At 46.6% G+C, this 25,519-nt stretch overlaps 1 protein-coding gene across 6 annotated transcripts in view; it reads right to left on the reverse strand.

The window, feature by feature from the left end:
• The window catches only part of Pdzd2 (PDZ domain containing 2), a 386,938-nt gene that overhangs the window by 100,001 nt on the left and 261,418 nt on the right, over positions 1-25,519 (reverse strand). For all 6 annotated transcript variants that reach the window (NM_022940.2, XM_087632881.1, XM_087632912.1 and 3 more), the window contains 1 exon segment: positions 5,546-6,047. In NM_022940.2, coding sequence (NP_075229.2) covers positions 5,546-6,047 — 502 coding nt within the window.

Genomic DNA, 25,519 nt, shown 5'->3' on the forward strand with positions numbered 1-25,519 from the left:
CAGAGAAAAGCCAAGGCGGTTTAGAGGCCACCGTGATGGGGACAGAGGACCTGAGGTTGGAATCTATTGTCCCATCTATTCTTGGTGTCTCGGGGCATCTTCGTTAATAAGGATATACAAAGCACTTCAGGTATAAGGCCCTGAGCTAGAGCTGGTGACAAGAACACATATGCATGGGGCAGAGAGATGGCTCAGCTGTAAGAGCACTGGATGCTCTTCCAGAGGACCCAGGTTCAAGTCCCAGCACCCACATGGCAGCTCACAACTGTCATACAAGCAGACAAAATAATACACATGAAAATTTTAAAAAAATAAATAAAAGAAGACATATAAGGCCCCACCCTTTAGGGTAAAATAGAGACACGAGATAGCATGTGGTCATTGGAATATGGTCACGTTACGTATCATGTCCCAATGGGCAGGCAGTGAGGCAACGCAGGAGCCCAGAGTGCAGTGGCCTAATGACGAACAGGTTTCCAGAAGGCCACAGAGGTCCCTTTCAGACATGCATCAGGGTGGCTGACGTCCCAGGAAGGTGAGAACTAAGAGACAGTGATAAGAGGAAGAGCCGTCGGGCAGAGAGTGCCGCGTCCACACGGCTCAAGAGCAAACCCCAGCTCCTCCGGTGAAAGTTCTAGCCCACACAGTGGTGGCTGCACTAAGGAACCCTTGCTACCTTCAGCAGAGGTCTGGCCTCACAACACTAGGAGCTTGGAATTTTGGTCCCACCCCATCCTCTGGGAGGAGTGGAAGTTTGAATCAATACGATTACACTTTCCAAGATGAAGCCTCTGTGCAAACTGGAGATCCTGTGTATGGGCCTTGAGTGTCTCTGGCTTTGGGAATGCAGCCCTAGGAAGGAATGCACCCCAACTCTTGTGTTGGGGGTGGGGCTTTGACCTCACTCTTTCAGTTAGCTGTGCATGTGAATCCTTTATCATCTCTTTTAAAATTCACTAAATATAAGTATTAAAAAAAAAAAACCAAACAAGGCAGTCTGGGGCGGAAACTTAAGTATAGAATCAGAATAGACAGCCTTGAATGAAATATCAAGGTACGTAGACTCATCCAAAGGGCTTAACTATAGTGTGTGTGTGTGTGTGTGTGTGTGTGTGAGAGAGAGAGAGAGAGAGAGAGAGAGAGAGAGAGAGAGAGAGAGAGAGAAAGAATGAACAACCTTCAGAATGGTCCATCAAAGATACAGTGGATGACTGGGAGGAAGGACAGTGGCTGAGGAACCATGGGTAGGAGACAACTTTTTACACCTGCCCCACCTCATGTTCTGGCATTGGGGGATAAAAGATAGCTGGGGCTGTGAAGGTTTAACAGGAGACAGCATTGCCAGGACTTGGTAAAAGTATGGATGTGAGGTAAGGGAGAGGGGAGCGGCTCAGCAAACTTTACCAAGAGGGCTTTGCTAGCACACTCAGTGACAAATAGGGAAGTCTCAGACAACCCTGAACAGGTGATCACCCAAACTTGGATAGGACCAAGTTGGATAGAACAGTGGGGTGAGCTCACCATTCAGGAAAGACTTGCACTGACTTTTAGGCACTAGATGAAGTGTCTACGATAGGTACTGTCATGGTTTGTATATGCTTGGCCCAAGGAGTGGCACTATTAGGAGGTGTGGCCTTGTCGGAGTGGGTGTGTCACTGTGGGCATGGGCTTAAGACCCTGTCCTAGCAGCCTTCAGATGAAGATGTAGAACTCCTCCTTCACCATGGCTGCTTAGATGCTGCCCTGCTTCTACCTTGATGATGATGGACTGAACCTCTACGGCTGTAAGCTAGCTCCAATTAAATGTATGCCTTTATATGCCTTGGTCATGGTATCTGTTCACAGAAGTAAAACCTTAACTAATACAGGTAGGCAGTTGGTATAAATGTTAGAGAAGAAGAAGAGAGGTGAGGAGCAGATCAGGACCCAGGAGATATGCCCACAGGGGGCAATGTGTTCCCCCAGCGATAGTGGGGTCTTCTTAGAAGAGAATCCTCCTTACCCTGCTGCCCTTCATCAGATCAGTGGCCATGTGGGAGATGTCTCACCCTTTCTTGCAGATTCAGATCTAGGGTACCTGTCTGAGGTCCCCAGTGAATCACATTAAGGGAAAAGGTCTGACGCTGTATGGGGTAAATTGTGATTACTGGGGCTAGATACCACTGCACCCACGATACATCCAGCAGTCAGAAGTACACTGTCTGGCCTGGTGGGATTTCCCCCTGCCTGCAACTGGCTGTGTGCATTTTTGATATTTTACAAAAAAGACACATTCTAGGTCAACATACAGAGGTGCCGTCTTCTTGGATGGTGAATGGTAAAATCACCCTGAGGCCATCTCTAAAACTGCTCATCTATGCACTGAGGTATTCTTGTGGTTTAGAAGATGGACCCAAGTTTTACATTTTAAAAGGAGTAATCTCCTCATACCTTTATTGTTTTAATTACCGTTTTACCTAAACATATCAATTTAAAAGACAATATTTGATCTCTGGAGAAATGGCTGAGCAGTTAAGAATGCTGACTCTCTCAGAGGAACTGGGTTTGCTTCCCGACACCCACACAGGAGCTCCTAACTGCCTGTAACTCCAGCTCTGGGGGGATCTCAACACCCTCTTCTGGCCTCTGAGGGCTCCTGCACACATGTGGTGCCCGTCAACTCACACAGGCTCACACAGGTACATATTAAAATATATTCTTTAAAGAAAACATTTGCGGCCTGGCATGGTGGCTCACAGGTAACGTCAGCCCCGGAGAGGCTGAGGAAGGACTGTTGTAAGTTCACGGCTAACCTGAGCTACATAGGGACCAGGCCAGCGAGAAGTGTGTGACAAGCACTGTTTCAACAACAAAACGAAATCATTAGGAAGAAACATATTTCTCGTTGCTGTGCTAAGGGAGAGCGGTGTGTGGAAACAATAACCTGGGATTTATTTTAATGTAATGTTTTCTCAGAACAAAGAAGTCGATAATAAAGGGGAACCGGCTGAGCGAAACGGTCTGGCTGGGCCTTCTAGGTCTTTACTGTAACTTATTACATCTCTGTGGTAATTAGTAAAGCAGAAACAGAATCACACGTGACATGTTAAATCTCCTATTACTCAAACAGAAAGGAATCCTCCTCCCCAAAGACTTCAGAGGCAAAGAGCTATTTGCTGGGAATTCCATTTTAAGCATGACCTTGGTCTCAACTGCTCTGGTGTGAAAATAAATTTAAAAAATCCATTCACAGCAGCCCCTGAACCCAACTAGTCTTCATGGAGGGTATGTCAAGGCTACTGTTGAAAAGTGGAGGGAGCCATGAGGAGCTCATCGGCCTCTATCCTGAGCGAACGCACTGGGGAGGAAGCCTCTGGGGTTGGTGGGTAAAGCCCAGACATGTGGTCCGTTCTCACTTTCTAACACTTACAGTAGGACTGGGGCCAGCCATCAGTCTGTGGGTCATGGAGACACAGGAAGAATACCACTGCAGGTGACAGATCCCCCTCTTCTAGAAGAAATGTGGCTATAACAAATTTCCCCCAGGAGTTGAAGGGATGATGGATGCCTCTGTGGGTAAAGGTGCTTGCTGCCGATCTGAGTTCAATCCATGGGACCACGTGGTGGAACAAGAGAGCTGGCTCCTTCAGACTGCCCTCTGACCTGACGCACGTGCTGTGGCAGGCACAGCCCCGCCCCAAATACAAATATGCAAAACGTAATTTTAAAATATTTTAAAATTATCCCCACAGCAATAGACTAGAGGTTGCATTTCTCAAATCTTTACACCTTTTGGGTCATTTTGACCCTGCGCATATAAGGTAGGCAGTAGGGACTTATGACGCCTTCACAGTCTAAGCCAGAAATTTAATTTTATGAGCTGATTTTTTTAGACTGTGAGAATCAACCTCCTTTGGCACCAAACGCTTAACATGACCAAGGAAGTCAAAGCTATCCACTTAAAAGTTTCACTGTGAAGCCACAGGCTAACCATGAAGGAGGTTAAAGACTCTTACCAAGTTAGAGCAGCCAGAACACAGAATATTAGTATTAGGCCTTTTAGGTTTTTGTTTTTGTTTTTGTTTTTTTTTCCCCCCCAAGACAGTAACTTTGGCTGTCCTGGAACTCACTCTGTAGACCAGCCTGGTCTCAAACTCAGAGATCTGCCTGCCTCTGCTTCCTGAGTGCTGGGACTGAAGGTGTATCCTTGTTTAATCTTTAAACCACCTAGGGAAAGGCCATAAAATTAAGAGAAAGCACTGACAGAAACATGGCCTTGCTCCCTATTTGTTCCTCCATTCGTCCACAGAGAATGTTGTCTCTGTAGAGGGCTTTCTGCTGAAGAGAGTGGTTTTTTTCATACCTTCGCAATCCTGTTTGGACTGGTTAAGTGTATAGACATCCCACTCACTCCCAAGGGCGCACTTTCTCAGCAGCAAACCCAAGCGTGATGCTTTCCCTCCTTGTTCCGCCTTTGCCTTTCACCCCTAGAGGTGTCTTCCCTGTCGGAGAAACTGGTCAGTACCCACTTAGGAAGCGATTGTTTCCACAGCATACTCCGCCAAGAGGACTCCTGTCACAGACATGCCACTAAGACAGGATGCCGGGGAGACAACCTGTGGTGGAAGGTTATTCTGCCGCCAGTCTCTCACTTCCACAGGACCAGCCTTGACTTGACAGAGAAACCAATTCTATGAGCTTTAGGCAAGACGCTCCTGTATGTCACTGGAATCTGCCAGTGTAGCAACATGATCTCTTAAAAATAGCGCTGGCTTTGAACTGTTAAAAATAAAAGCAGATGCTTCCCTGTGTCGGCCGCCTTTCCTGTGTCACACTGAGCCTGGATGTTTGTATGACGGGCTACCACCGGGAATCTCTGGCCTTGAAGTAGCAATTTCTCTGAGACAGTGGTGATGAATACCAAGGCTGCTTGATGCTTTATCTGGGCCTCGGAGGGCTCAAATCTTACCACAGAAGGCTTCAATTTTCCACTTAGGACCACTTCACTGGCTCTTTAAGTGGGATTCAACAACTTGGACTTCCCTGCTATTGTTACCGCCTCTAATCTTTTATCTCAATGTTGGCTTCAACGTACAAGGCAATCTGAGGTGTATTTTCTAAACTTGAAAAGCAACTTCAACAGTATTCATGTTAAAATTCAGATTCTAGGGCCAAGAGAATGGCTGTTCAGAGAGTGGAGAGCTTGCCTTGTAAGCACGAGGACCCAAATTCAATGCCAGGAATCCATAGAAAAAGCCAGAAAGAGAGCATGGGTATTAGGCAGATCCTAGGGCCTTGCCAGCCAGTTGGCTTAAACTGTCTGGTGAGTTTCAGGCTGGGGAGAGACCTCGTCTCAAAAGACAAGGTGGAAGGCACCTGAGGGATAGTATCTTTGATTGTTCACATACATGTACTCACATGTGCACATGTGCCCACACACCGACTGACAGACAAGCAGTCACACACACACCCTCACACACAAGCATGTGCACACACACTCATTTATTTAGAAGAAAGTTTGAAAAAAAAAAAAAAGATCAGATTCTATAGTCCGACTGCACCTTACCCGCGCCAGACAGTCACTGGACTGGAAGTCTGTCTTCCCAGTTTTTGAGAAGCGGCGTTTGTCATTGCTGTCACTCAGAGGGGCTTCTGTCTTTGGAACTCTGAGCTCTACCTCACTGTCCGCTTCTGACCTCTCCAGATGGGGTCCAGCCACATCCTTGAGAGAATGCGGGCCATTTTCTAGCTCAAAGGCATGGCCATTTCCAAGTTCGGGGTCTGCGCCGTTCTCCAACTCCGAATTGGGATCATCGGCTGTGTCACAGCCACTGCTGCTCTTGGAGTCTTCAGGGGTCTTGCTGATAGAGGGTCTGGAAATGACCCCAAACTTTCTTGTTCTTTTTCCCTTTTTTGAAGTCTGGTCACCCAGCTCCAAGGTCGGTGTCTCTCCGGGTTCTGAGCTGTTGCCGCTGTTGCCATTGTAAGTCACGTGGGCTTTCTGCTTGAAGCGCCGCAGCATGATCAGGTAGATGAAGCCGCCATTCCAGCACTGCTCAGCGAGGTAACTGCAACACACAGACATGCGCATTAGACGCCATCCCTTCCCGGACACAGTGCTCAGTGTCCAGCTAGTGCCCGGGACCGAAACCCGGGCCGATGCACTGAGGCTTATCAGCCAGCTCCCTCTTTTAATAAATTAAGTTGTTGATGTTGAAGTGATTGATCCCCAATTCCTCAAGCGAACAGAAGACCCTACAGACTCAAAGATTCTTATTTATTTCTCTTAGAAACAGGAGCCTCAAGCAGGGTTTCCCCACAACAGTCAATCCCAACATACTATTATTTTGAGGTTTCTTTTTGTGTTTGCTTTGCAGTCCTGATGATTGGACCCAAGGGCCTCATATCTGCTCCGTGAGCTCTCTACCTCTGTGCTCCACTTCCAGTCCCTAAAAAGCAAAGCAAAACAAAACTAAACAAAACTCCTGGGGCTACACAGATGCTTAGTTAGCACTGGCTGTTCTTCCAGAGGACCTGGATCCAATTCCCAGTACCCACATGGTGGCTCCCAACTGTGTGTAACACCGGCCTGGGGGAATCTGACTCCCTCACACAGACATACATTCAGGCAAAACACCAATTCAGATAAAAAAAATAACAACAAATCAAAAGGAAATCATCGTCGGAGAAGAAAATTCTACTATTTTATAGCATAAAGAGGCAGCTATTTAGTTGTTTGACAACATTTAGTTATATATTTCGAAATAACCCGGAGAAGATTTTGAATGTTCCTAAAAACAAAGAAATGGTCAGTAACGGAGGTGACGGGTGTCAGTCACCTTGACCTGATCACTGTGATGCACCTTTGAAAACGTCAGACTTTATATCCCACGGGCACACATAATTGTGAATATGTAAACAGGTGAAGGGATTAAGCCAAAACAACGCTTCACTCCTTCAACGGCGGCTTGAACCGGAATTACGCAAGACTCCCACTTGTGTGTGAACGATGAATAATACAATTCCCCAAGGAAAGAACAGATAAATTCGGGGACAGCTGGAGAGTGGCTCAGCAGTCAGGAGCACCTGTGTTTGCAGAGGACTTGGGTTCAGTTACCAGCACCTGCCTGGTGACTCACAGCCATCTGTACATCTTCTGACTCCCCAAGGTACCAGGCGTATATGATAAAATACATACATACATACATACATACATACATACATACATACATACATACATACAACTCATCTACGTCAAAAACAAAACAAATTGAAAAAAAATAGATAAAAGCAGACTGGACAAAGTATAAATTCTGATTTAAGGATGAAAAAGAAGCGGCCATGAGAGTAAGAACTTCTGCCTGGAGGCAAAGTGACAACAGAATCAGCACTGAGCCAGATAGGACGTGAATCTGTCCCTGTCTCAGATAGCACATGTGCTTTTTTCCTTGATAGTAGTCTAGCTTGGGCTTTTCTTAGCACACTTGGACTGCCACTTCTGGGGACGTGATCCCACTTTGAGGAGAAAAAGACATTGACGAAGTTGACCAGGAAAAAGCCTGTTGGGAGCTGTGTATCAGGAACAGTTGGAGGAGGGAGTGTCAAAATGGAGAGGGCGGCTCACAGCAGTTGCTTTTCCATATACCTGCAAAGAAGCCCAAGAATAAAACCGGGAGAAGGCATGTGGAGGACGACGTAGTGTCTGCGCCAGAGCTTTGAGAATACAAAGGAACAAGTCAGTAAAGGTCGGTATTTAGGATCTGAGATCATTAACGCGCCAAAACAGATGTGCTTGAGGAAATGAACACAGACTAGACCCTCCACTCCCCGAGGAGACAAAGATGTACAGATTCCCCAAGGAATCCTGGGGAGTGCCTATGCCCCCTATGCATCCCAGGTTTTCAAGCACAGAGTGTCAACAATTAAATCCTTCATACACCCAACCTGCTTCCGGCTTTCCTGAGCTTACAAAAACAAAAACAAAAACGGAAGGCTCAATGGACTGGGCCAAGCCACTGCCTTCCCTCTAGGCACAATGCTGCCATCTAATAAAAGAGGATGATGGGTAAACGGACTTTAAGATGCCCTTCTGTGATTCTGTCACCAGGGAAAATCAGATGGGGAAGCTGAGCTGTCAGCATTTGGGAAGGAGGGCGGGTCAACCTTTCCTCTCCTGTCACCATGAGTTTCCATGTCAGCAACACGCTGGTGACAGAAAGGAAAGATGTAGTAACCAGCTTGCTAGAGTCTGGCCCAAAGGATTCCTCACACCTAATTAGCCAGATCAGTGCCACGAGAGCTGGGGATATGGTTCAATGGTAGAATACTTGCTGAGCATGTGCACACATACACACACACACACATATGTACATGTATATGTGTGCGCACGTGCGCATGTATGTGCCTGCGTGAGTGCGTGTGTAGGAGTTATTTACAGACAATTTCTTTACCCTGGTCTATGACCTAAACTATCTCTGACCCTTGACCAATCTACACATGGAGCCTTGAGGGCGACAAGGTAGTCCTATAACAGAGAGGCTGGGGTCTGAGAGGTCAATCCTAAGACAGAGTTAGCTACACCCCGTTTAAACGTACGGGCCGGTCAAATGCTCCTCTGCCCAGTTTCTCCCCCAATAAACACACGTGTAGCCCAGAACGGTGTGTTACAGCATAAGTTCATTCCTAACCATTGGGGTGCAGTCCTAACTGCAAGAGTGGCTCTCCATGGCCGAGCTGGGCACTCTGTGAGGCATGTCTGATCTCTCTCAGGCCACTACTTCCACCTAATGGTCTTTTATAAAAGAATAACGGGGGAGATGTAGTGCCATATTGGATTTGGGCCTGGCCGCTTTGTAACTGTACGGGGGAGATGTAGTGCCATATTGGATTTGGGCCTGGCCGCTTTGTAACTGTAAGGCCACAGTTAAGAAGTCATGGGATTGTTGGACAGAGGCCTCTTCCATGTATTTACGGCACAGGAAGAAAAGACCAAGTAGTAACACCCAGTGTCTCCACTGCATGACCTCGGCTGAGCCCGGCTGATGCATGTGGAACTGACACACCTGGACCACACCTGGGTGGTGGTCAATTTACTTCTGCCTTTTACTTCCTCAGCCTTTATCCTGGAGATTTAGGCTGGTCTTCTGGGATTTCTCCCTAATTAATTCAGGTCTCCTACTCGGTCTTTTGTTACCGAAGTCACTAGTCAGGTAGTCACGAGCCAGGGTTTCCCACTGTGCTTCCCAGTTATTTTCTACCTGGAGACTTGGGTATATAAGTGGTGAATAAAGCTACAGGAGACTCTCACTCTTCTTCCTCACTCTCACTCTTCCTTCTGCTCTTCCACTCTTCCTCTGTCTCTCTCTCTCTCTCTCTCTCTCTCTCTCTCTCTCTCTCTCTCTCTCTCTCTCTCCCTCTCTCTCTCCCTCTCTCTTCCTCTCCTGGCTTGACACGATAACCTGTGTGTGTGTATGTGTGTTTCTTTCATCCCGTAGGCTTTCGCCCGATTCTCGGTACTGTGTCGGTGCTGGCGCCGACATTTTTCCACATGTGCTCTCATGGAAGCTGCAAGAACCTTGAAAGGTGCCTGTGTGGGAGATGGTATTTCACTTTTTGTACAGGGTCTATGAAGCCCAAAATAGTTTATCTTTAGTTCAACACCACCTCTTTGCCTTTCTCTGGCTTCTTAGCAATAAATAACACCCCGACACCATAAAGAAACTGTGAGACAAGGATGTTTTATTCCTTCCTGGACTCTGGGTTTTATAAGGTCATCTTAAAGACAATGGATAATTAGTGAATTATGGACCTGTAATAAGCCAGTGAGAAAGACACTTTGGCTAGGGAGGGGGTCATTTCCTTAGAACCCTTAAATCACCTTCTAGCTAACGGACCTGTATCTCTATCCATATGTATCCAAATGATTTACCAAGTCTTTTCAGTCATTTCTGGTTTCATGCACCCAAGCCCCTTTTATGTTTAGTGGGATTCTTATTTAGCATTAGAGCTGTATGTGTGTGTGTGTGTGTGTGTGTGTGTGTGTGTGTGTGTGTGTGTGTATTCATGTGCACATGAAGGCCACAGGACAACCTTGAGTGTCATTCCTCAGGTGCTTTACTTTTTCGACAAGATGTCTCACTGGCCTGGAACTCATGACGTAGACCAGGCTAGGCAGGCAGTAAGACCTATCTGTGAGTGTCACCGTGCCTGTTTCCTTCTTTGCTTTGTCCTGCTGCTGTCCCATGATTTCACAGCAAGCACTTTGCTGACATTACCCCTCCCTGCAATCTTTCCACCTCAAGCATTAGAAACCTTACGCTGAACTTCAAAATCAGTGGGTTTTAGCTTTTGGTTGTTTTAACAGAAACCTGAGCCCTGGCTATTCGTAAAAGAAAGAGGTTTACTTTGGCACATGATGCTAATGGCGGGGAAGTTCTAGGTTGGTTGGGCACATCTCACAAGGGCCTTGTGCTGCTATAACCTATGGCAGGAGGAGGGAGGGCAAGTGAGTGCGCACAGGAGGGGGAGACAGCAAAGGGCGGCCTCACTTTACAGCAGTCAGCAATGGGGGTGCCTGAGCCAGTCCGGGGAGAATAAACTCGCATAGCAGAGGCAGGAATCCATTCACGGCTCAAGCACATCCCAGCAGACTGTGCCTCCAAGCACATCTGTGTGAGGTATCGGCCTTAGCCTGAGCCTCGCTGAGAATGAATCAACAGCACGGAGGTTGAGAAAGGACACACGGAACGCAATGAGTGCCCTGTGAGGTTTAGAAAACTAGAAGGCTTCCTCTTCGCAAAGCAAGGTTCACTTGGAACTCAGGAGCTTCTCTATGACAGCACTTCAAACTCCACCTCGCTCCCACTTTCAGACTTGTATTTGGCAAATAACATTATTACTTCAATTAATGTTTCACTTTAGCCCTCCTAGGATGATTTTAAAATGAAGAACTATCCGGTTGGGAGGTTTAATTATCTTTTTAAATGACCTTAAATTGTGTGTGTATGTGTGCATCTGTGTGTGAACACGCCTGTGTATAGGTTTGGGTGTGTGGGCGGAGGCGTCTGTGAGGGGCAGGAGAGAGCATCGGACCCCCTGAAGATGGAGTCGCAGGCAGCTGTGAGCCTCTTAACGAGGGAGCTGAACTGAACTTGGGCCCTCCATAAGACCCGAAATGTCTCCAGCTACCTTGCCACAGAGGTTCTGATTGTAGCCTAGAACGTTCCCTTTTGATTGTTCTTTATTTCAAAGTAACGTGGATGTTCGGCACTGGAAACTGTTCATGAAACCTCCATAACTTAAGAACTCTAAAGCACTAAATAGCAACCCTGCTTCATCTCAGAAGGGCGACTCAGCGTACATGCACACAAGCCCTGACTAAAGACGGTGTTCACACATGAGTTGCGACCACAGGGTCATTTTTGTGTTTTGGAGCAGGGTGATGAAACCCAGGCCCATTCACATGCTAAGGATGCACTCACTCTGTCACGGGGCTGCATCCTCAGCATTGGCTCCAAGTTACACAGAACGACAGCGGAAACCTGAAGTGGTGGCTCACACATGTAATCCTAGGATCTGGGAAGCCACAACAGGAGGATTGGCGCAAGCTCTGAGCCAGCCTGAGCTACAAAGTGAGTCCCAGGCTAGCCTGGGATACAGAGTAAGACAACACACGCACGCACGCACGCACGCACGCACGCACGCACGCGCGCGCTAACAGCTTCTCTGTTTAACATTGGAAAATTGGAGATGAACAACTTTTGCCTATGATTGTTCTTTTCCAGAGAAGCAAAGGAGGAGGAGCCCTCAGTCTATGGTTTCTGTGCTAAGCCTGGGCATTCCAGAGCACTCGTTGAGGCTGTTGAGAGGTTCTGAAGAAACGTGGGTTGGGAGGAAATATTAAATCCACGGAGATTAATTTCCCAGGGAAGATTTGGCCGGGAGACAGAGGTTAGCAAGTTCAAGTTCAGACAGATGTGCAGGGGGAAAGGGACCGGGTACTCATGGGCAGTCTGGGAGGTGCTGCAGGGTAAGATGTCCACAACCTTCTCTAAGAAAACCTGTGAGCATCACACAGTTCCAAAGCGAAAATTAAATGCTAAATACAGATGAGGTGCATGCCGTAGGGAACCAGGGCCTGGAGAAATGGTGGGGATGCGTCAATACTCTGGCTACGGGAATCCAGATTTATCTATGGGAATATATTCCAAGACCTCCCAGTGGATGCTTGACTACGGGATGGCACCTATCCTGTATATTGATTTTCTCTCCATATACGTTTTCAGCTTTTCACGTTGGTTTCTCTTTGGCAAATCTGCATTCTCATTAATACTGCTACGATTGAGGAAGACTGGGGTTATCTGAACACAGTCAGTTGTTTAGCACAACAGTTGTCCTATTAACCAAGTCAGCTAAGTGACTAGCAAGTGGATAACGGTTTACATCCTGGATGAAGCAGAGTGAGATGACCCTGGTGTCCCTTGTGCTACTAAGGACAGCACACAATTTACAATCATTAATTACTTCTGAAACCTTCCATTTCCTATCTTCAGAACGAGTGGCTGTGGGTAACAATGCACAACAAACGAGACTGAGTGAAGACAGAGTAAGAGTTAGTTACTATTATTCCTGTGAACAATGAACTGCCCGTCATCCTTGACCCAGAGACCTCATTCCTTTGCCATCATCCCCAGTGTCCCAGCAGTAGGGCAAAATGACTGCTCTTCACTTACAGCAGAACAATACACAGAAGAGCTGGTTTGTAATTAGTGTTGTTCCTTAACCCCAGGCTTATAAAAGGCGCTCAACATTTTATGGGCTCCTAAGTGTAAATCAATGTATATTTGAAGTCTAGATAATATGCGGTGTCTACCGTATCCTGATTAAATACGGAGTGTCAGCCTTCAGGAGAGCTAAGGCATGTGTGCCTCTCAGCATTAAGAGTAGACACGTTCTTTTTTGCTTCAACCTGATCTCCCATAACCTCTGAGATGTTGTAACATCTTTTCTGTTCTGAAGCAGACTTTGTGCTCTTTTAATTCCCTTCTAAGATCTTCTGGGAATAAGGGGGCACTGCAGAGAAACAACCAGATAAAAGCAGCAAGGTCCTGGGGTTGATGGGAAACTCATGTTGACTTCCACTCAACAAGGTCACCACCAGTCTTTATCTCAGAAGCTCAGAACTCACAGCAATAGGGTTGACTTCACAACCTCTCCAGCAAGTACTAACACTAAGATACCTTCTGCATTTGTGATGCAGGAGGGAAATGGAGGCCTGGCCCTTTCTAGCATCCCATGAGCTCCCGTGGAGACAACTTTCCTCAAAGCTTTCATACAGTCTGCAGTCCTGAGAGGTGACGTCCCATGCCAATTCCTAGGCTTTCCACATAGGAGGCCCCTGATCTTCCATTACAAGAGGCTGCTATCATCAGTGCCTTAGAATAAAGTTTTCAGAGATTATATTAAATTTATCTCTAAAATAGAGTCGCCGCCACCTATGCTCCCTGCTAATCTCTCAAGTTTCTCCCATAGTCAAAGCCGTGGAAGCTCTGGGAGTGAGAGCCATTCTCCCTTTCTCCTCTGCTTTCCCCAAACAATCCACAGCCAGCAAATCACAACCAGCAGACGACCTCCCAAGTCCACACGATGCTCCTCTCCCTTCTTCAGAGGTAACAGAGAGAAGATAGGACCCCCGTGAGCCTCAGGGGGCATACAAGGCTTCTCACACACTAATTCAGACATCGACGAAATGTCTACACCCTCGGGTTCCCTGACTTTCAAGTGGATCCAGACCCATCTTGAAACAATTTCTTTAGCTTGCAGCCATCCTTCCAGGGTCGGTTCCATGGGTTTGGCCTGAGTCTGCCCTCTGCTTGTGCCAAGCCTGGTTTCACTTATGTCAAAAGAGCTTCCATCAAAAACTGTGGGTTCCTTTTCAGAATTGCTTTCACTGTTTTGAAGTCAGAAAAGATCCTGAAAGAAACAGCAAAGCTACTCTCCCTGTCTACGCGTTCTGGCTGACGTCCTGCCCAATCCAAAATCCCTTCTATACACACTGAAGCTTCCTTTCCCCTTTTTATTTTGTCTCTGGCAGGCACAGCTAAACTGACAGGTCACATAATCTACTAAGGCTTATGCAGACGGACTGCTAGCTTGTGATCCCCCTCCCTGAGCAAAGGGTGCTACTATGAAGCTGGAGGGAATGCTGGATCCTTTTGCCATGGGCCATCCATCTTTGTGATCCGTCAGGGCCCTTGCTGGTTTGGTGGCTTTTGATTACAAGAAAACCAAGTCAACAGAACCCCCAGCCTAGAAAAACAGACAAAGCATGTCTTTTTACAAATGTGGGGAGGACGAGGGTAAATTCTTGGCATCCGCTGAGTAACTGTAACTGTGTTCTAATAGTGTGTGTTCTGGGAAGCCTCTGGTTCTTAGTTTTGTTCAGATATCATGAATGTCTTTGCATTTTCCCTCTTTATCAGGGTTGTAAAAGTAACTGCATGTGAAGCATTAAAAAAAAAAAAAGCTTTCAATTCAGGATGTACAAATGTTAAAGACCCAAAGTTTGCTTTTAACAGTGTTTACATTAGAAGTGTTCTACACCAGTGAGTTTTACCATAGAAACCAAGGATAGGGACTAATACTGATTAACATCGAACAGCATGCCATCATGTTAAGTCCATGAACACAGAACCTCAGATCAACCTAAAACAATCTCGTCAGGTGAAAACCATGACTCACTTTTCCAACGTGAGAATGCCAAAGCTTCTAAGATCAGTAGGGCCGTTGAGTTGTTTAGGGTGGAGTCAGGACTCACATCCATCGAATCCCAAACAAACCATGAAAATGAACCTGGGATTCGTGGCAAACCCCTGTTGAGAGGTTGCTTGCTCTACCAGGTTTGGGACCAGAAGAAGGGCTGCCAACTTTTAGCAGCCAAAAGAGGCCTCTGGGCATCATCAGGAGTTCTATTTCAGTGACAAGTAAACACCCCAACTATGTCTCACAGCCATAAACAAGGACTGTAAGGGAAGCAAGGGGCATTTTCAGGCATGTCCACTTGGCAGGGAGGAAGTAAAATGGTTTCTTTGAGTGTGTGTGTGTTGGGGGAAGTGGCTAAACTTCTCCATTTCATCTCTGAGGTGTGAGCTTGCATGAATCCCCAAGAATGCTGGGAAAATGGAGGCAATATTTGTTCAACCTTCTTAAAAAGCACTAAGGAGCCATCCCGGCCAGCAGAGGCAAATCAAAATGGTGAACTTGGGACACCTCTGCAATGCTAGCGTTTCTCAGGGGTACCTTGCCCTCAATATTTCTCTCCCCAAATCAGTCCTTTTCAAGATGGAGACCTTACTGGCCAATGAGGGCTCTTTCTGATGAGTGAATGTGGTCTAGCTGCACCCACCAGTCTTTGCTGCATGGTCACTGCTCCTGTGGATTCACATAGAGGAAAGCATGCATAGAAGAGAGCACGAAGATTCGCATAGATCGGCCAAGGAGGGACAGGCAAAGTGCAGGGCCATGTGACTGACAGAGCCTCACCATGGAGACTGCCTTCAGGTAGGACCTTGCTGATGGCCAGTGTGACTAAGCTCATGACCTCTGCTTCTTGGGTCAAAGTTCCTCTCTTCTGGGGTATGTCCTGGCCTGGGCAAAGTAGAACATGGGTCTTCTTAGACCTGACTCCCCTGTCATCCCCTGGCCCAAACCATCCCTTTGGCCAGAGCTCCTCCCTGTTCTGGAAAAACCTCTGGTTTGGTCAGGTGAACTGGCTCCCCTCTTCCACCTGCTCTGCTTCTTTCTTTCCAGGCTTTGACCCCACTCACAGTTTAACACTCTTCTCTCTGACAACCTCTGCCTCCTGGAGAACCTACCCAGTGAGGACAATCATTTCCCACAAGCATGGGGTGGGAAATAATAGAAAAAGACTCAGCTAATCTGGGCGTACAGGAAACCAGCAGGACAGCTTTGTGAAAAGTATGAGTCCACCTTTAACCCGGAAGCTATTGGCAGTAGATGGCTTCTGCGAGAGGGTCACTTATCTTTGGGGGCTGATTGCTGGTGGGATGCCAACGTCCCATACTCAGGTATTTATGGGCAGCTTGAACTGGATTCAGTGGGCTATTATTTTTTAATTATTTATTTTTATTTAATGTGCATTGGTGTTTTGCCTTCATATATGTCTGTGTGAGGGTGTCAGATCTAGGAATTACGGACAGTTGTAAGCTGCCATTTGAGTGCTGGGAGTTGAACCTGGGTCCACTGGAAGAACAGCCAGTGCTCTTCACTGCTAAGTCATCTCTCTATCCCTTAGTGGGTTATTCTTTTAAGACTAACTTACTTCATGTGTATGGATATTTTGCTTGTATGTATGTCTGTAGTATGTGTATACTTGGTAACCATGTTGGCTAAAGAGGGTATTGGATATCCTGGAACTGGAGTTACAGATGGTTGTGAGCCACTATATAGGCGGCGGGAATTGAACCCAGGTCCTCTGGAGGAGCAGTAACCCTCCTAACTGATGGGTGGGGAAGAGTTGGTGGGAGTCAGGTGGATGAGATTAAGATATAATGTACAAACATATGTGACCATTTTCAAAGAATAATAAAGTTTGGGAAAAAATTAAAAATAAAACTTGCTTATTTCTTAACAAAATTAGCGTATATATGGATGGATTTCACTGTGATATTTCCGTAGATCATTGTCTTTGACTGCACTTACCCTCCTAACTACCCTATCCCTCCTACACCCCACCCTCATATATCCCATTATCCTGTTTGTGGCAGCCTGACTACTACTTTCTGATTTATTTAAAAAAACAAATAACCAGGTTCTACATTTGTGTTAAAACAAACAACATGTGTGTCTAGTTTGCTCTGCTTATCGTGACAACCTTTAGTTTCATTCATTTTCCTGAAAACGCCATTCACTCTTCTTGAGGGCTGGTGTCCCACGTGAACACTGCGCTCTCTGTGCACAGGCTGACCCCACACCTTGCCTACTGTGAGTGGCGAGGCAAAGCGCACGTGCAGAGTCACCTCCCAGGGGTGGCTGGTTACTCAGGAGTGCGATGGCTGGGCACACTGAGAATCCTGCGAACCCTGCATACCGATTTCCACAGTGGCTGGGTTAAGTGACATTCCCCAGCACTGTATAAAGGTTTCCCCCGAGCGACCTTAGCCGCAGTAGAGGCATTTTTGAGAAGCTGGATGAATGCCATTCACAAAAATTGCCTTCACTAGCTTAGTAGCCAGAAAAACCAAGAGCAAAGGGGCTATCAGCCTGGGGCTATACTTTACTCCTAAAGAGCTTAAAAAGCTGATGCTTTAGCCCTGAGGGAGATGGCTTACCCCGCATATATGAGGGCCCAGATTTGATCTCCAGAGTCACACACGAAAGGTCAGTTTTATGAAAATTTATCAGAATAGCCACATCTGGACCAAGATGGCGCTTGGCTCAGGCCTCAGCAATGTCACTGGATCTTGAGCAACACCTTCACCCCGGAGACCAGTGTTTAGCAATGGGGCTGTTGGAAAAATTAGCCCGGATGCTGAACCTGATGGCTGTTCCCTTGTGTGGCACACGAGCGGCCGATAAACACAACCCTTCCCCTCGGAAATGTGGTAGATACTCACGGGTCAGCAAGTTGAGTGAGCTGCTATTTCTGCCCAGGCTGGAACCTCCTAGATGAATTTACGAAAGGGAGTGGTCAGACTGAAACTATACCAAGAATCTGGCAAAGGGAAGTGGCTATGTCTCAGGAAAGGGAAAAATCAAGTTCACCTGGGCAGACAGAGCGTCAGAAGAGGGTTTCGAAACTGGACCCTTGAAAAGGAATGCACCCTAAGGCAGAGACGTGACAGTGCGCTTGAAGCCCAGCAATAGAGCCCTGACAGCTGCCTGAACCCCGGCGATGCTGTGCTCAGGACGCCAGGGGTGGTGTGCACACCTCGGGTGGATGGCGAGTGTAGATGACTACACCGAGTACCGCTGGTTGCAGGCCCTGCTCTGTGCCAGTGAGGGATGAGGAAGACCAACAGTGACCTTTGCTCTTGCTTCCGTGTACATCTGGCCAGAGGTCGGTTCCCTAGCTCTCAAAGCCACTGTAAGCTTTCTGGCCTCACTTGAACTCTGAAGTTGGTCCTAGATATTTCAGAATTGGCCCAGAACCAAGGTGGAGTCTGGGAGGTTGGCCATCCTGAACAGGACACTAGATCATCTGGCCCCTTCGTATTTTATAACATATGTCCACAGTTCACACTTACAGAGGGGACTGCCGCAAACCAGCGAGAGGTGTGTGTGTGTGTGTGTGTGTGTGTGTGTGTGTGTGCGCGCGTGCGCGTGCGGTCGAGTGTGTGTGCGCAGAACTACTGCCTCTGCTGATCTGTTCACCTCTGACTTAGAGTGAGAACTACTTTTCCCTGATCTTGTTACAGACTTGTTACAAACACTTGCATGATAGAGTCTTGCCTGGAGTGACTCACCTCGTTCTCGAAAGGGCCTTTCCCAAACATTCTGACTAAGGGTTCCTAACACTCGGTTGTTCTCACATTAAATGCTTCAGGATACTGCAATAGACAGCACAATGTTTTCAGAGAAGGCTGTTACAGATGTGTGATAATACTTCAGCTCTAGAAGAAAAAACACGATGGCATGGATAGCGAATGCCTCTGCTTTCAGAGGGCCTGGCTTCACAGGCATGAGCGCCTGAGTCACCACAGCACGGCTCAATAGAGACGACTTACAGAACCAGCCCCAGGTGCCTGTCAGTGGTGGAACAGGTAAACAAAGTGTGGTGGCGTCTACCATGGAGCATTATTTGTGCCAGACAAAAGATTGAAATTAATACTTTACAGGAAAACCGATGGAACTGGAGATCATCACGTTAAGCAAAATGAGTCAGACCCCAGAGAGAAGACTATTTTGTATGTTCTAGTTTTTTTGGGGGAAAAGACACGAAAAGAGAATGAGGGGGATTACTAGGAGGCACGGTGGGGCCAGCAGGAATGGGGGAAGAGGACAAGAGACTACAAACAGGGTAAAGATGACCGAAGTGTATACCTGGTGTGCAGGTATGAAAATGTCACGATAAAAACTGCTATTTTTTTAAATAATTATTTATTCATTTATTTAATATATACTCATATATTACTGTAGCTGTCTTCAGACACACCAGAAGAGGACGTCAGGTCCCATGACAGATGGTTGTGAGCCACCATGTGGTTGCTGGGGAATTGAACTCAGGACCTCTGGAAGAGCAGTCAGCGCTCTTAACCACTGAGCCATCTCTCCAGCCCCCAAAAACTGCTATTTTTAATAAATAGCATTTGCAAAAAAGAATGAGTTGGAGGCTCAGGCTCTATAGTTGATATTAAGGATTAATTACAACAATTATATCAATTATTACATATATTAATTATATTAATACATGCAATATTAGATTCGAATGGACTCTCAATGCAAAGAGTGTCCTTAAGGGAGACACAAAGAGGAAACGAAAGGTTTGTCCGTCACCCAAGCACAAAGACTCCCGCGCCAACATCCAGGCACTGGGGTAGGAGGAGGTCCCTCCCGCAGAACTTCTAGAAGAACTCAACTCTGTGATCAGAGCGAAACACGTTGTCTATACCATCCAGGGCGTGATGATTCTGTGGAGATTCACAATGTCTCCCTTGTTAGTTTCCCAAACATTTGTGACCTAGAGCTTACATAGCAAGATGTCCAACTTCTAAGACCCACTTAAGATGATTCTGTTCTGTTTTATGTGGAAATAAAACCATTTTAAATGTACTACTCTGTGAATATGCTTTACACTGGCTTTAATACTTCTTAGACATCAGAACAATTTCCCCCTTTCATGAGTGACGTAACTGCTTCAGTTAGCTGGGATTACTGCATAAGGGCGAGATGATGTATGGGATGGGATTTAAATACATGCCATGTGAACTTATTAGAAGTATTTTTTTATAATGGAAAAAAAGATTACTTGGCTATTATAATATGAACAGCAGAAAACCCAACCCCACTGTCATAATTCTCCCATGTTAGGAATTTTTGAACTTTAATTATGTAAGATTTTCTGGTCTGTTTTTAAAACGGTCATGTTGAATGTCTACATGACAAGATGAGAGGGAAGGTTCCCAGCTGTGAGGTGTAATCACTTCTCAAAGCACACAGTGGTCCCCCTTATCTGGGGTTTCTCTGCCCATGATCCAGCTCCTCACATTCAACTAAGGTCCAAAAATGAAATGGAAAATTCTAGAAACGAACAGCTTGTCCTAATGGATCACTATCCCGAGTAACACAATCTCTATCCGCCCTGCTCTGCTCTGGATGCAGATGGCCCCTCTGGTCTATCTCTGCGGTGTGTCACCCGCCCACTGATGGCTTACTTAGCCACCTCCACTATTAGATATGCCATTGCATTTGAACAGCACTTACTTTAATTAACAGAGGCTCCAAAGTGTTCAAGGAACGTCTGGAAATCCAGCAATTCCAAAGGAAAGCTGCAGCGTGCATTCTTAGATTTAAAACATGAACATTCTCACTTTAAGGAACGTGAGGAAAAAAATGTGCTTAGGATCCTAATGAGGGGAGAATCTTTTGTCTCTGAAATCACGAAGACTGAATGAGACAGCTGCGTTGCTTTGCGGTCACTCCTGGAATGGGGAGAGTAAAAGGCAAGTGTGTTTGATGGAAAACACTAAATGTATAGATGACCACTGCATGCCCAGGGATTGGTGCTGCCTGTGGGTTCATCCCCTGGGGGTCCCGAAGCATTTCCTCACTAGGGGAGGGGCATCTCTATCCTGCACAGAGACAGCATCTCCACTACCAACCAGCAGCTCTACTGAGCAGAACAAGAGACGTGCGGTACAGAACAGTTAAACTCCTATTCCCGGTTTTGTGTTTAGTGTGTGTGCACGTCAGAAGACAACCAATGGGCATCAATCCTTCCCTGCCCCCACATGGGTCCTGCCAGTGAATTAAGACTGTCAGGATAGGCAGCAAACGCCTTTACTGAGACGTCCCACTGGCCTCAGGGTAAAACTTGAATTAGACGAGTCTAACATAAACAAATGTATAGAGGTACTGTCTGTTTGAGACAGGGTTTCAGGTACCCGAGGTTGCTCTCCAACTTCTGATTCTATTGCCTCCACCTCCTAAGTATTAGGATGTGAGTGCCCTCCTGTGTGTGGCTGGGGCCGGGATGGGGTGGAGACTCTTGAGAGAGACACAGAGACCCTCATTGCTATGCTCCTCAATCACTTCAATCATGAGCATTTCCTCTGCTTCCGGTCTAACCACTGATCATCCCCCACCTGCTCATTAAATGGACTCGTTTCTAAGTGGACAGGGTTAAGATCACAGAATGAGTGACACCCTCCCACCCCAGGGGCAGAGCTGATCATCTGATAGAATCTACACGTCTGACTCATAAGCCCACCCCTCTGCTCTCTCATCCATTCAGCCCTTGCTCCCAAACCACTCTGTTTCAGAAGAAAATCTTTAAGCCATTATATCACTTGCAGGGTTTCATTCACATGACGAAGGTGTCACCCATTATCACCTCTAACAATATCACCAACCTCTGGAAGGCCTTGGTTAAGCCCTTGCTTGCCCACTGAGGCAAAGGTGGGAGCCTGAGGTGGTATAGGCTGCCCAGGGCTCCTAAGTGACTGGTAATGGCTTCTGTGTCAGGAGTCAGGAGGTATCAAGGGTGCTGTTATCTTACCCCATCTCCTCACCAAGCACACAGAACACACTGCTGAAGAACAATGCAGGTGAGAAGAAAGTCCATCTCCTACCTTTACAGACCACTGAGGGAGCTAGCCTGTGCTGCTACTGTTCTATCTTTACAGACTACTGAGGAAGCTATCCTGTGCTGACTGTTCTTTCTTTGTCCATTGTCTTCCCATAGTTGACAAGTTATCAGAGCACCTGTTAATGTGGTGACAACTCCCTCATGTCTCATGACATCTGGAATGCTAATCTTGCTAGCTAGGCATGGCAGACATGTCAAGAACATGACTGGAGACTTTGGCATTTGCCCTGCCCGGACCTCACCTGAAAGCCTTGAGTGTCACTATTAGCAGCATCATTATCTGACCACTAACATCTGTGAGATAGAGCAGGAAGCTGCTAGTCTATACCTAGTCTACCAGTGGAACACCAAGAGGAGGCAGCCCTTCAGGGAGCCAGCCTTCTGTGCACCTGGTCCAGAGAGACGCCCTTGGAGAGGACGTTCAAAGAGAGGAAAGCTGCAACTTCAGGAACTTGCTGAACCCTTGACAAAAGAATTGCCTTTATAGGATGGGAAGTGTGTGTGATTTTCCCCCGGGGCATGGGCAGGTGAGATTCCCACCAGCAGAGTGGACAGAAGGCAGGCTGTGGAACTAGCAGACCCGTCCTCTCATTTACTCACTGAGCGATGGGAGAGTCAATGACTTTTGCCCTCCTTTTATTCTGCGATTCATCTTTGCTATTTTTCTTTATTGAGACAAAGTTAATAAAGAGTGTGTTTCCCTGTAAACAGTCACACTGTGAAATTAGAAATGAAGTAGTCCATTGCGCTGCACACTTCTCGGTAGCAGAAAGCATTTAAGGTCTATTATCTGTGCAATCTCCATCTACAAAGCATACCGCTGGTACTCCCGGTGTAAAACAGATGTCCCACAGAAATTCTGCACTTTTCTATCAGTGTCTCCCCAGCTTTTCTTCCAGCAGCCCTTGGCAACCCCATTACAGTCTCTGCAGCTTTGAGCTGGGAATTGAACTTGGGTCCTTTGGAAGAGCAGTCAGTGTCCTTAACCACTGAGCCATCTCTCCAGCCCAACTTCTTAAGTGAGATCATGAGCTACTTGTTTTTTGTATCTGGCTCAGTTCCTTTATAATAGCCTGCTCCAAGTTCATCCACGTCATAAACGACTTTACTTTCTTTTGAAAGGGCGAGTACTATTTTGTTGTGTACAGATGTAGCACCTTGGCTTTATCTCACTTGGGTGAGATTCCTTATCTTTGTGATAATGATTTAATTTCCAATTTGTTAACAGAATTGTTCATAGGCTCTTAAAGCACAGATTTATTCATTTTTACTTGTTTGACTGCATAGTCAACATGTATGTATGTGCATTGTTTATGTGCCTGGTAACAGAGGAAGCCAGGAGGCACTGGAAGTGCCTTCCCTTGGAAATGCAGTTGAGAACGGTTGTAAGCTACCATATATGTGCTTGGAACTGACCCTCCCAATCCCTGGAAAAGTAACCAAGTCCTCTTAACTACTGAGCCATCTCTCCAGCCTGCCTCTGTTCGCAGACACTTGATACTTTATTTCTGTGGTATCAATGATGACTCCTCTTTCATTTATAGTCTTACTTGTTGGAATCTTTTGCCTCTTTTCTGTTATATCTCCCTCTCTTCCTCCCAACCCCTGAGACAAGGTCTCACTTTGTAGTCTTGACTGATCTGGAACTCGATATGTAAACCAGGCTGGCCTTGAACTCACAAGATGAGCTCCACCTGTCTCTGTCTCCCCAGTGCTGGGGTTAAATGCATGAACCACCATACCTGGCTTTGTTTTCTGTCTTTTTCTAGTCTTGCTAAATGTTCACCCTTTAAGAAAATCAACACCTGCTCTTTTTCTACTGGTTTTTGACCCAATACTGTAGCATATGCTATATAAAGTAAATATTAGCTGATCTGAAGGGAGAAACAATTGTTTTACGGCAGAGGCCTTCCATGGGTCATTTCCAACCAGAGACAGATCATTCAGAGAAGATCAGAAAATAGCAGATTTGAACACAACTACGGGCCAAACAAGCCCAACCAATTAGACAGCATGAACCCTTCAACAGCATGCATATTCTCCAAGAACCTGGGGACCAGTCTCCAGAAACAAATGTCAGACCACTTAATACACCTGTGAAGACTAAAAGCAGATCAAGTATCTTTTCCAAGTATACTGGGACGAGTCCAGATGTTGATAGAGAAGAAACAGGAAATTCACAAATACATGGGAAGAGAGAGAAAGAGGGAGAAGGAGAGGGAGAGGAGGAGGGAGAGGGAGAGGGAGAGAGAGAAAGAGACAGAGAGAGAGAAAGAGACAGAGACAGAAAGACAGAGATGCAGAGACAGAGAGAGACTGAGAGAGACAGAGACAGAGAGACAGAGAGAGAGACAGAGACACACAGAGAGAGACAGAGAGAGAGAGAGAGAGAGAGAGAGAGAGAGGTCAAAGAGAAATTAATCTCAATCCATCCAAAGTCATGGAAGCATCAGAACAGTACTAAGAGGGGCTTCCGGCAATAATGCCAATCCAGAAGAAGAAGTTCTCATCCTAAGAGAGCCGTAAGGAACCATGAAAAGAATAAGCTGTTCGGCATCAGAGGAAGGGAGGAAATAACAACAACCAAACAGAGATACTTAAAGGCCGATTGGGAAGACAACAGAAACAAGCGCAGACACATTGTGCTTCTCTCTGGCCTTAGCTTCTTCATCTGGTAAGGAGATGTTAGACAGACATAGAGAGTGAGATACAAAGGTGCACTGCTTAAAAACAGTCGGCAATGACTCCATCCCAACCTACTGCTGCACATGGAGAGGAGGCAAATACCAGTAAAAATCCCTACCCAGAAGAGAAAGGACTGAGAGCCCGTAGGGTATGCATGAGATGCTGGGTAGCTGGGAGCTAGCCGCAGGGCCCTGGACCACATGGTGGAGAACGGCCACTCCATGGTAGTGCGCAGAAAATCCAGGTACCCACCAAGCAAGTCATTCTGTGAGGTGGCATCCTGTAGGACTCTCTGTGAGCCAACCCCACGCCAGAGCACTAGCTCAGCAAGCGTTTCCACAAAGATCTGTGCAGCACGGCTGGGCTCCCGTGTCTACCTGCTCCTGACGACTGTGGAGATGGTACCTCTCCGGCATTCCTGGTGCTTGGTCCTGATGCTGGATTCTTCCCATTGAGCTGCACACGGGTTTTATTCATGCTAATCAAGATCGAGAATACCCCAAGGAGGGTCCTTTGGGAACCTCCAGTCTGTGCTGCAGGCCACATTCTCCCTGGAATGACGTGTGCTTCTAAGGCATTCTGTAAGTTAATGGTCATTTGTCATCTAAAACCAGAACCGGCTCCTTTGCCTTCTACCCTGGGCAGTAATTAGAAACGACAGGAAAACAAACTCAGAGTATCCTCAATAGCAAAGAGGCAACACTTTTAGAAACATAGAGCATCTCGCAAAAACATTTAGATATGGGGTTACAGTTTCCAAATGCAAATCACAGTGAGAAACAGGGTTTTAAAAATAATTGTGGCTGCTATATTGCATGTGCTTACCATAGCATAGCGGGCACACTGGAAAACCACACAGCCTGGGAACCACTCTTATAAACATGTCCACATGTGCGGTAAGTATATGGAGTCCCACTGCCCCAAACTGTCCTGATCTCACACGTTCACTGCCACACATTTACAGCTTCTCTGCCTGCCTCCCTCCTGCTTCCTGTATTTCCAGTCTCTCTTCACACTGCCCGGCCCTTGAAA

This window comes from Rattus norvegicus, chromosome 2 (genome assembly GCF_021556685.1).
Source record: "Rattus norvegicus strain SHRSP/BbbUtx chromosome 2, alternate assembly SHRSP_T2T, whole genome shotgun sequence".
In the NCBI taxonomy this organism is placed as follows: domain Eukaryota; kingdom Metazoa; phylum Chordata; class Mammalia; order Rodentia; family Muridae; genus Rattus; species Rattus norvegicus.